Genomic DNA, 12177 nt, shown 5'->3' on the forward strand with positions numbered 1-12177 from the left:
ACAAAGACTTGTAATACTTGATGTGAACAAGGACAGAGAATTACATTTCAAATACCACTTCACAGAGTTGACCTCATTTTTCTCTGTTTTTATTTTATTTGCTGTTTTATTCCAAAAATCAAATAATTCTGAGCCCAGTGAGCACAGTAGTGATATGCATGCTGGTGTCAGTGAGTGAGTCACTGAAAACATCTGCTTATGCCTTTTAAACCCATATTACACAGAAGAGAAGGCAAGTGGTTAAATCATTAGCATAGTAATTAAAAGGCAGATTTCAGGTTTCAATCCTGCTTATATGATACAGGCAAATTAATTAGCTTCTCTCTTCCTCATTTTTTCTATCTGTCCTATCCACTGACAACCTTGCTTCCTTCTTTTGCTTGACTACCCTAACATCTTTATAGCAATAGAAAATACTTTTACAAATAAGCTTGTTCAAATCTAAGATATCTGAGAAAACAGATGCTGATCATTGAGGAGAACTGGTGATTCCTTAGTCCCACCTATAGTATGAAGGAGAGGATAAACTCCATCTTGAGATTTAAGCTTATGTTTCTTAAGCACTCACAAAACTTGAACCTAGAGTTACAGGAGTTGGGAAGATGATTTGGACAGAAAGGATTATGCATACTTTATATTTATTTTCAACCCTAACCATAGCCTTGAGGATGGGAAAACAGAAGTAAGATCTTATGCAGCTAACCTCTTTTACCTCTTTTTTATCTCTTTTGTAAGATGCAAAAACTATTTCCTTCTTTGGTAATTAAGCAGGACACCACGGAACTTACTGAGCACTGGACTGTGATTATTTCTACTGGTAAGTTCTTACAGCAGCCCTTGGCACATTTTTGTCCTGGGGCAACTAGTGGTCTTGCAAGTGATTCACATTCACATACTGAGAGTTAGTTTGGGTGAGAGACTCACCCAAAGTGAGTCTCTCAGAGAATTGATTTAAGTGTGGACACCCTGTTTGGAAGGTAAGAGTATTTAATAGCATAGAAATAGGCTGCTCAGTGCCAGCTGGCCTTAGTGTGTGGAATAAATGTGAGGCACGTTTAATTCATTAGTTTGGACAGAGTTTATGGGATCAAAAATGTTCAGAAACAAGAAGCATGAAAGCTACTAGGGTATTGATTTACTCTAAGAAGAAAACAAAACCACAATGAAATACACTTTGGGAGAGAAAAGAATTTCAAGTATGGGAAATGAAATGGGGAAAAATAGGAGTCTGAAACATCCCTTTCCTTTTTAAGCACTTTTTTTTTTTTATATGAAGGCTGTTTGTTGTTGTTGTTCTTTTAATTTTTATTTCTATACATGGGTAAGGGACCTTCTGCTTTCAGCTGCCTTCACATCTGTGTCATCATCCATATGTTAGCAGAACAGTCATACACCTCCCAAGAAAGAAGATTTCCACTTTGGGATAAGCTTCTTAAAGAAGGGCAAGAATAAAGTTAAAGTGTTTTGTGTTGTACAGTAGGCATCCATCACTCTGTGCTGGAACCTCTGAGATGTTCTCAACAGTCCGTTGTGCTGCTATTTGGAGGCAGATTCACAGATCATGTTTAGATCAGGTGTTTCGTATCTTATCAGGGTTAGAAATAAAAATAGCAGTATAATGATACATGGTTGGAGCTGGTCATTGCATAACATGGCTAGAATAACTTTTCTTATCTGAGTTCCCCACATGGAACAAGCTGCTACTGTCCATAAACAAGATATATGGTGTCACGTCTGGGTAATCAGAACTTGCTTTGTCTCTGAGCATACAAGTTGACACAAGCAAGCCTAGAACAAGCAGATTTAATAATGAACTTGTTGCCTAAGTTTTGCCTCTGTTCAATCTACCAATCTACACCACATCTGGTGTACATATAACGAAGTGTCAAGACCTGGAGTTTAGAAAAGAGTACTTTCAGTATATCTTTGTCAAATAAAAATGCAGAATGAGGACAATGGACGTAAAACCATTTACAAATTCCCAAAGAACAATGATTTAAATATATATATATATATAAAAATAAATATATATTATTTTCTCCTAATAGGCAAGGTCATCAAAGGATACTCTAATATACATAAAGCAATTCTCCTCTGCCTCATTTTTGAGATAGTTTCCTTTTAAAAATACAGCGTCTGGTGCTTTTCTGCTAATAAAAGTCAGACTTATCAGCTTATAAGAGAAGTCCAAATGGTACATCCAATTCTACATTTATATTTACATGTTGTCTGCTGTTATGTTTAGTTATATGAACTGCATGTCATTTGTGCCATTGTTTGAAAGGTAATTTGATTGTTCAGAAATTGTAATATTACTTTGAGACTCTACTTGCTGTGAGAAGAAAAAAAAAATGTAACAAGCACCATCTGTAATTCTTAGAGGGTCTCATTCTGAAGCTACAGAAGCACATTGGGAACAATCACTAGAAAGCTCTGGTGCTAAGAGACAGACTGTGAGTCTACACAAGCCCACTCATGACCTTGGCATCATTTTCCATATACAGGGGAATGATGGCAAAGCCAATCTAATTTATTTTTTTCTCTAACTTGATGGAGACAAAGCTGGTGGGCTTTGTTTATAGTTGGCTTGGTCAAATATATATATATATATATATATATATAACAGTATACTGTTACTGTTATAAGAGATGGTAATTTCAGTGTTTCTGCATCAGCACTGAATAGGTAGCATCACCTTGCATCACCTTTTGTAGCAGAACAAATTCCATAATAATGTATTTTTTTCTTCTTTTAATTCAGGTGTTCCCTTTTCTTTTCTTATGCCTTCTCGGCTGTGTGCAGTGTGCCATTTCTCAACCACCCATGGTTATTTCTGTGCTAGTTCTAGTCAGACAACTGCATATAAAGTTTTGAGAGTTTATATACCTCAAATAATTTTCCAATATTTGTATTGGAAACAGGTACAGCAATTGTTTTTATTGCTATGTATAATGGTTGATGTATACATATTGGTGTACTGTGAAATGAGTCACAATTATGTCTCAATGTAGAGTTTTAACCAGGTAATTGTTAAAATTGGAAATTCTGCAGTACAGGCTACCTGCTTCAGCATTACATAAACATTTTATTACTGTATATGTGTTGAGAATGTGCTCATAGAGGTTTTAGTTGACTTTAATTACTTTAGATAATTAAATAAACTGATTCACACTAAGCTTATTAAATCTGCTGCCTTATTGCAGAAGAATTTTACACTTCTCAGATGTTCCTTATCCACCAATAAATAGTTAAGCTCTAATGAAATGCAGACCATTAAAAGACCTCCTTACTGTATCTACCTGCCTTTCAGTTTCTCTGGAAAGGAAGTGCAGTTCTGCTGGCCTTCCTGTCAGTATACACATGCACACATACCTCCATATACTCAATCACTTATGATAGTTTCCTCTGTCAGTGTATTCCTACTTCAAGCTAATAGAATTCAGGTGTTCATCTGACTGGTGTCCTTGTTATATTTTCAGACTCCAGGGAATGAACATGTAGTTCTCTGGGATACAATTACAACTGAGAATTTCTTTATTTTAAATAATATATGCCTTTTCTATTTCCAAAATCTCCCTCTTCCAGTTAGCAGAATGTATTACTTAAATCTCAGTGCCAAGCAATACATTGAGGAAAACATGTTCTTTGCTATAGAAACTTGCATTTCTGGACACACAAACAATACAGAATGAATAAGAAACACATCAGGGATCTTCTTCTACATCCTGTTGATGTCCAAAGAGATACTTTTGTGGCCTTTACGCAGCTTCTGGATGATCAAAAAACTTGTATTCAAAAGATGATATAAGCCTACAACTCTTTCAGTTTGACAGGATCATGAGGGAGGAATGCTACGCACAAGGATAGCAATGAAGAAAGGTGAAGTTACTCAATACAACAAAGGAAGGGAGTTCTTATCCAAAAATAAAAGCTTTGTGAGAGAAGACACAAAACAAACTAAACCACCACAGATCATACAGGAAAAGAAAACAAGTGGTTAAGCAGAAAGAGTCTTGGACAAAGAGAAAAATCAAAAGCAGAGAGCAAGCAGTCTGATTCATTTAGTGCCTTAATTTATTGGCATGCTATCTTGACTTAATTTTCTCTCACTACTTGTCTGAGAATTGAATGAGTGTTTACATTTTTACATCCTCAGAAAGCATATAGAGTGCCTGTTACTTGACTGACCATATTTCACATTATAAAAGCAGAAATGAGAACAGGAAGGTCCTTGTACAGTCTCCTCTGGTCTTGAACTCTTCATGCTGACAAAACTTTTTTCAGCTTCTGAAGAAACTGTCCCTGAATGAGGACTACTAGAAAACTCTAACTGTACAGACCTGCTTGAACATCACACAGCCTTACAGTGAGTCTGGGAAAATGGTATTTGTTGGGCCTTTCTAAATAATTTCTTCGTAATACATGCACTCTTCACAGCATATTTCTGTTTGAGCACTACATTCTGAAAAAAATGCCACATTAGGATATTAATTCAATTAGTGTCATACTTACTAACTTTACTTGCAATTATAGAGAAATTGTATTGTGCTGTGCTTTCTCTGTCCAGTAATTCATTAGTAGCAATGGTTCCTTCAGTAGCATCTATTGTAAAGTAGCTGTCCACATCATTCTTCCAATCGATGAAGTATCTGTATATGAAAAATGTTAAACAAAGTAGATGCAAATGTGCAATGATTACACTTTTATCATAACAGCAGTCTAGCTAGCTGAAGTTTTGTTATTTTTCTCTTCCCAGCTATTACCATTCTTGCAGGAAGAAGACAGTAAACAATTATTTGTTTATTTTATTATTTTTTTTTGCAGAGTTAGAATGCTCAAGGGAAAAATGGGATATAATAAAAGATTTAGTACTTCTTATGTTCAGATTATTTGAAAACAGACTCCTGAGAAGTTGACTTCATCACTTATGTCTGTCACTTTGGAAAATACTAGAGAGGTTTACAGGGAAAAAAAAAAGATGTAAAACAGTGCATGCTTAGTGATGAATAGTGAGTCAGATCTGATCTCTTTACATCCATTTGTTGCTGTGATAGCCTCGATGGGCTTGCAGAGAGGTGTCCTAGTGGATGTGTGCAGGCTGTTAGTACAGTCTACTCAGAGGTCCCTCACCTAAGGGATGTTGGAAGAATTACAGTATGGAAGGTAGAGAACACTATGCTTATTCCCCCCCACATATAAAGGTGCAAAGGCTCTTTGCCTTTTGGAAGAATAAACAGATCTTTCATTGGGGCTGTGAGGAACAGGGCAGTATTATTGCTTCCTTATTCTCCTTAGGACTTTTTGTCAAGTAAGTACAAACATAGAACAGGTTCAAAACTCAAAATTTACACAGATTTGTTATTTTTCCCTGGCAAGGACTTAATAGAAAGAAGAGATGTGCTTGTAAATGTAGCCACTTAAAAGCAATCTGATAATTATTCCAAAACCATTTCCATTAAATGCTAATTAATTTGAAAGTCTATTTTCACATTTGATGCCACTGTTTGTAGTCATAACAGAATAATTTTTCTGATGCAGTGCCGCCAGCAACTAATTTCCTTTTCATTGCTAGTCTCTTCATACCTAGATGATGTTTCATAAAAACTAGGCAGGATGAAAGAGACAAACACATTTTTGAGCAGTAGGCAACAAGAAAAAAATGACACTCAACAGTAGCTACATTTAGAAGATCATAAAGGCCAGAGGACCATGTCTATGACACCTTGTTGCATGTAGACCCATGAGAACAAGGGTAAAATACAGTATTTCCTTCTCTGATTAGTATGATTTACAGAAAGAATGTATAGGGAATGTAATGATAAATACAATGTTCACTGCTGTAGAAGGAAGCAACATTAGAAAGGTATATATGGCATATTCCCTTAGATTAGGACTCATAAATGCTAACAGTTCAAGAAGACTTAAATAGTAGAAAAAAATCGTAAAAAAAAAATTAAAAAATCACAAGTAAGGTACTATGGTCCTTTTGAGACATTTTGTTTAAAGAAAATCACAAGATGCTATCTATAGATAAAATAGTTTACTTCAGTTGACAGTCGTCATTACCAGTTCATTGCTTTATCCGAAAAAACTCAGAAATGTATCCTTTCACATAACTGAGAAGGCACATTTTCTTGAACATGATAATATTGCCTACCCATCTTTGTAATTTCAATTTCATTGTTCAATATTTAGTTGACATAAAAATTATTAAAATTAAATAAGCCATTTATTAGAATCATCATTAGACTGAGATACTTTTTCAGGAACAGTAAAATCACTATTTCATGCTTTTCATGTTTAATAGATTATAATTTCTTTTGAAATTAAATATGTAACCATGCACAAATAAGTGGGATCAAAGTATGAGAAAGTAACTTGGCTTATCTTCCCCCCATGGAACATGAGCTTTATCTAAATACTCTACACACAACAGTACGAGTTGAGTTCAAGCACAAAGATTTGTAGAATCGGAATCTCATAACCTACCTGCAAGCATTCACACAGGTGGTTAACTTCATGAATAAGTCTAACCTCCCAACACGCCTACTTCTAAATGCAGTATCAATGGGATCAAAGTCCAAAATAAGCATTGCAAGACTAGCACTACTCTAATGGTAGTGTACCTCTTGGCTTCAATTGAAGTGGGATTAGTGGGAATGGAACAGTGTAATAGAAAGACTTTTTGGGCTTTTCTTCTAAATTCATGTCTTCATGTGCATTCATACTGTGGATATTATTGTGCCAGAATTTTTTTTTTTTTCTTCTCTCCACTTTGGTGATATGTTTAAAGACATACCTACCTTCTTTCTTTTTATGGTAAAGAAGGCACATATTGTAAAAATAGGGGTGGAACAGCCAGCCATTTCAGACTCTCTAATCATAAGAAGATATATATATAAAATCAGACTAGGGAGGGAAGGAAGGAGATAGGAGGAAGTACTGGAGATATATTGCCTAAAATACATATTCTTTGAAGAAAAACTGAAAAAAAAAAAAAAAATCCCTTCTTCTTTTATTTATTGTTCATGTGAAGTACCCGTGAAAAAAAATCAGAGAAGATCCTCTCATAAACAGCTCTAACAGCTCTTCTGGACATAGAATTGCTCCCAAATACTTTAGTAAATCTGTAAGGCTTAACAAGAGTGAATGGAGCTTGACAGACTGCTTTTCAAATGGGAATTTGGGGATCCCAAAGGGAGGTCATTCTGAGGGAAAGCCTTAAAAGAAATGTAGTTTCCTTTTACAGCCCAAAAGCATTCTTTCATACAGTCTGACACTCAGTGTGAGATTTTTCTGTAAGGAACACAGCAACACTTCTTTTTCTTCCTCAGGAAGACAGAGTTTGGGCCTCCAAAAGAGACAAAGAAAACAAATCAAAACAAAAAAAAAAAAAAAAAAAAAAAAAAAAAAGAGAGAGAGAGAAAAGAGTCTCCAGTCAGAAAAATCTGTAACTTTCCAGAGACAGACACAGGTATCTGGGACATTAGGACATAAAGTCTGACATTTCTTGTTAGACTGACACAAAGAGTACCACTGTTGAAACACTGCTATTAGGACAGCTGTCTAGATCTTCTAGTCATAGTCTAGCAGTTTGAAGGAACTGAGGCTGGTTTGTTTGACTGCTCAGAGTCCTTGTGAGACAGGTCATGGTTACTGCACTAATCCCAAGAGGCAGCTCCCTCCTTGAAAAGTTAGGGAGATAATGGCACAGCCTCACATGTTGACATAGGACACAGCAGTAGTATCTTTCAGAAGCACCTGAATTGGCCTGCCTGGCAGATTTGAGTATGAGACATTGAAAGATAAGTTCAATTCATTGTAAGAGCAGAAACTTTGAACTTCACATCCCCCAGAATATACTTCTCAGCAGAGGACTGTGTTCAAGATTATATTATTGAATAGTGATTAATTGTGGAAGGACATGTCTTGGCTAACATTGTTTCAGCCTTCCCAACAATAGCTATATTTGTACATCAAATAGGAGAGATGAGACCGAATAGAAATATCTGCTTTATAAAGCAATAGGAGAAAAGTTTGGAGGACTCTCACCCAGAGTATTCACATAGACACACACTGCCCTCTGAGGAGGTCCAATAACAACTTGCATTCATCCTGGTTAAATGGTGAGGTGGTGTGTGCTTCGCAGGGTCTAAAGGAACACTCTCCAAAAAGAGGGCTTACCTCCTTTTAAAGGGGGGAGGACAATGGAGAAGGCTGTGTCTAAGCTAGCTGCAGCACATCAGAGTGCTTGATGAAAGTCTGTTGAACACAAGTGACAGCAGCTCACTCCTGTGAGGATAATAGGAACTCTGAGCCACCAAGCAGACAACCTCAGTTGCTTCAGACTGTTATACCATGAATAAAAGATCTGGACAGCTGTCCTGCTGCTGCTACAGAAATGCGCGACAACAGGTCACACCCAGGAGGGATGGGACGTGGCAGTATGCTAAGGAGTCTGTGGGGACCAGGACCTGGGGCATGTTCTCTGGTCCTAAAAATGAAGAAGGGAAGACTTTCCTGCTCAGCAGAGATGGCCTTGAGAACCATGGGGTCCAATTTCACCAGAATAGTGAATGTGAGAAGAGCTCTTGCAAAGATGCAGTCTACACCTTTTGTCACTGATTATATAGTAAGCAGGGAAGGGAAGCATGGGACATCTCAAGCATGACCTTTGAGGTGTCATTAAACTAAAGGCACTCAGACCAAACTTGCTTTTGCTGTGTATCACACATACAGAAAACATCTGAAGGAGTATTCAACTGGAACTGGCATGAAAAAGGAAAGGAATCATCCAACTCAGTGAACAATGACGCATTTAACATTTAATTATTGGTTTTTCCTTTTAGTTTACTGTTCAACAAATAAGGAACTGCAATTTCAACCAGCTTTCTAAAAGAAGAAAAGAAAAAAAAGAAAACAAAAAAAGGAGGGAGACATTCCAATAACTTTTATTTTTGTCTCTTGGTTATCCTATGTCATCCATGGTGTTCATCAGTATGAATTGTCTTGTCTGTATTTCCATTCCTGTTGTGAAACTGTAGCTTAAGCATACCCAAGATAGTGAATCTAAGAAAACCCAAACCATGAATTTTCTATGTATGAAAACATACATAGAAAACTCTGGGTGAGAGTTTTCAAACTCCGAATGGTTTGGATGCTAACTCCAGTTTCAAAAGCATCTTATTACTACAGCTACAGCATGCCAAACCCAGGCATTGGAATGAAGCATTTTAGATGTTAGAAAATTCCTGTGAAATGTGAAGTGTCATTTCTGTGTCATTTCTAAGAGAAATTATGTGTTCAACTATGCTTTTTCCAAACCATATTTTTTTTCCAACTTAAGTATGCACTTAATGCCTTTCCTTGTAACTGAATCATACTGGAAGGAGCAAAGATCTTTTCTTTCACTTTCTGACTGGTTGGGCTCTTTTTAATAATAATTTCCATGAGGTTGCTCTTCTCTTGGGTCACCAGTCCTTTCTGTTTCTCCTCCAGCTACTGCATCATTGCCCAGCCATGCTGGAAAGACCTTATTGCCAGTGGAAGAAAGAGGTGTTTGCAGATCTCAGATGGGCAACTCTGAGATTTCCTGTGGCTCCTTGCAGGCACCTGAGGCAGCAGGTCTTGATTTAGGGAAAACATCCAGGTAAGGGAAAGATGACTTTCTCATTAGCCTTAAACTGGTTTGTGTAGTATTGCCCACCTGAGAGGTTTTTGTTTTGACCACTTTGAGAAAATTGCTGTTGAAAGTTCTGTTGCTGTGGAGCAAATCAGCAATATGTATGAAATGTTAATATGAACAAATAAGCTACTCTGGACTTATTAAGGAATAAAGGACTGAAAGAATTTACAGAAACATGGGCCTTTTTTGTTTAGTGGAGAAAGATCATGGGAATAAACTGGAACAATCACAACAAAAAGACAAAGTTAATGCTGATTTTCAAAGGAGAGAAGGATAACTGTCCTGGTAATTTCTCTCCGGTAAATGAAGGCTACATTTTGTGTCATATACAATAACAGATCTGTAGGCCTAGATCCTCAGATGTAACTAATAATGTAGCTTCATACATAATGGGTATTTCCTGTAAAATTCCTGATTTATTTTGTTACAGACAAATAACCTAGGTGATAGAGATGCTTTATAACAATATCTTAACTTGTAACAGAGTTCATCTCACATTTTGCTGGTGTAAAGCACATTCCTTACTCTGATACCTAAAGAGTTAGAATACTGATTTTTGGGAGAGTAATGTTGCAAAGAAAGGTAAGGGATGACAATCTGCCGTAATGTGATAGGTCTCTATTTGTGCATGTGACCTTAGATTGTTTAAACAGAGCTATCTGTAATGTTAATTAAAATATTTAACTGTGGATAAATGAAATTCAGATTTCATGCCAACTTGGGACACTTAAATAACACCTATCATATTAGAAATACTATATGGGAACCTAAAAACATTAGAAAACTAAACAGAAGCTAGTAAGAATTGAGAGCAGTTAGGATTGATTATTTATTTATTTATTTATTTATTTATTTATTTATTTATTTATTTATTTTAAATCTTCAATTAAATAGATGAAAGGAGCATGTAAAAAAAAAAAAAAAGGCAAAAAGGAGTGAGGAACCAGAAGAATGCAAATGAGACTTGAGGTGTGATTTGATTACCTGAAAGTCCAAAGGAATTTTCATCCTTAGTAGATTCATGTACTGTGGCTGAAAATTAATAGATCTCTGCATATAACTAGCTGTCAGGGAAATGGCAGCTCTACAACAGATTTTGGGCATCACATCGCCAGATAGATAACAACAAATCAGAGGGAGCTTATAGAAGATGAAGAGAAACTGTCTTGGGTCTAGGCAACCTGAATTATAAGGAAAGATTAAAAGAACTAAAATATGTTTAGCTTGGATAAGAGATGACAAAAGGAAGAAATGATAATGGTCTACAGATAGCTGAAGGGCTTAAACACCAAGAAAGGAAAGGTATTATCCTGTTCAGCACAGAGGAGTGGAAGGTTGAAATTAAGAAAGGAAAAATGTATGTTATGCAGCAAAATCTTTCTGGCAGTGATGTATATTATGCTGTATGAAAGAGATATGGTATGCGTTCTGTCACTTGGCACCACAAAGCTAAGCTGGGTAAAGTAATGGAGACTGTATATTAAGGGAAATTTCTAGAAAGTTGTACTGTATAATCCCATTAGTCCCTGTAATAATGAAGTCTGTGACACATAACAAGGAAAACTATCTTCATGCTAAAAATACTCAGTTACAAATCCGCTCTAAGGTGCAGTTCCAAATATTTCAAATATAAACATAAAAGTTTTTTAAGATTGCAGCTATTAGAAAGTATAGAAACAGAAAATCACTACAACAGTGAGAAACAAGACATTCAGAGCTCAAGTCAAGCCTGAAAAAAATTAAAATGTTAAAGCATGTAATAAGTTGAAGTATACAAACAAGTTTGTGTCCTCCAAACTCCTGTCCTGTCACTGAAACTTCCTTGATGCAACTCCTAAATGAGTTATCATTGTATAAATATAAAAACATCACATCACCATATGTCCATACACATTTGAAACACTAAGTCAGTTCTTTATTGTCCTGCTGACCTTTGCTCTTCTCAAATGTAAATGCTGACCTCTTCAGCTCCTGACAGCTGATCACTGGAAGCATCTGTCTTTACAGTCATAACTGAGGAGTGATTGCTATAATTTTGCTAAAGGTACAATCCAGCATTTTTAAAGCTCTATACTATGCATACTTAGAGAAGCCATAAAGTTAAAAAATATTTAAAGGTAACAAAATATTTAATTCTCTTGTGCTAAATGATAGTCATCTGAGTTATCTGTTTTTAGGGCTGAATAGGAGAGTTAGATTTTCCAAGTGTTCAGGGCAGCAGCACTGAATCAATCAATACTAAGTTACTTTATATTCTTTTCATGCTGTCATTTGATTTAAAGCTTACCCTTGATTCTGAGCCTTGTGGTTTTCTATTAACTTAAAAATGCTGTCTCACGAAGTTTTACAAGTGCCGTAATGGTAAATATCCTCTTTTTCTCTTCTCTGCAACGTGAGAATATAAAATAAGATGTAATGCCACTACTTTCCTAACAGTAGTGGACAACAGTCTTTGCATATCATTCATGTTGTCCTGTGTTAATACAACCATA

General features: G+C 36.0%; 1 protein-coding gene across 3 annotated transcripts in view; it reads right to left on the reverse strand.

The window, feature by feature from the left end:
- Positions 1-12177, reverse strand: part of LOC309875484 (cadherin-12) — a 238381-nt gene that overhangs the window by 16926 nt on the left and 209278 nt on the right. For all 3 annotated transcript variants that reach the window (XM_082754987.1, XM_082754986.1, XM_082754988.1), the window contains one exon: positions 4513-4649. In XM_082754987.1, coding sequence (XP_082611113.1) covers positions 4513-4649 — 137 coding nt within the window. The remainder of the gene's footprint in view (positions 1-4512; positions 4650-12177) is intronic.

The sequence above is a fragment of the Aythya marila genome (assembly GCF_965140915.1).
Source record: "Aythya marila genome assembly, chromosome: 2".
In the NCBI taxonomy this organism is placed as follows: Eukaryota; Metazoa; Chordata; class Aves; order Anseriformes; family Anatidae; genus Aythya; species Aythya marila.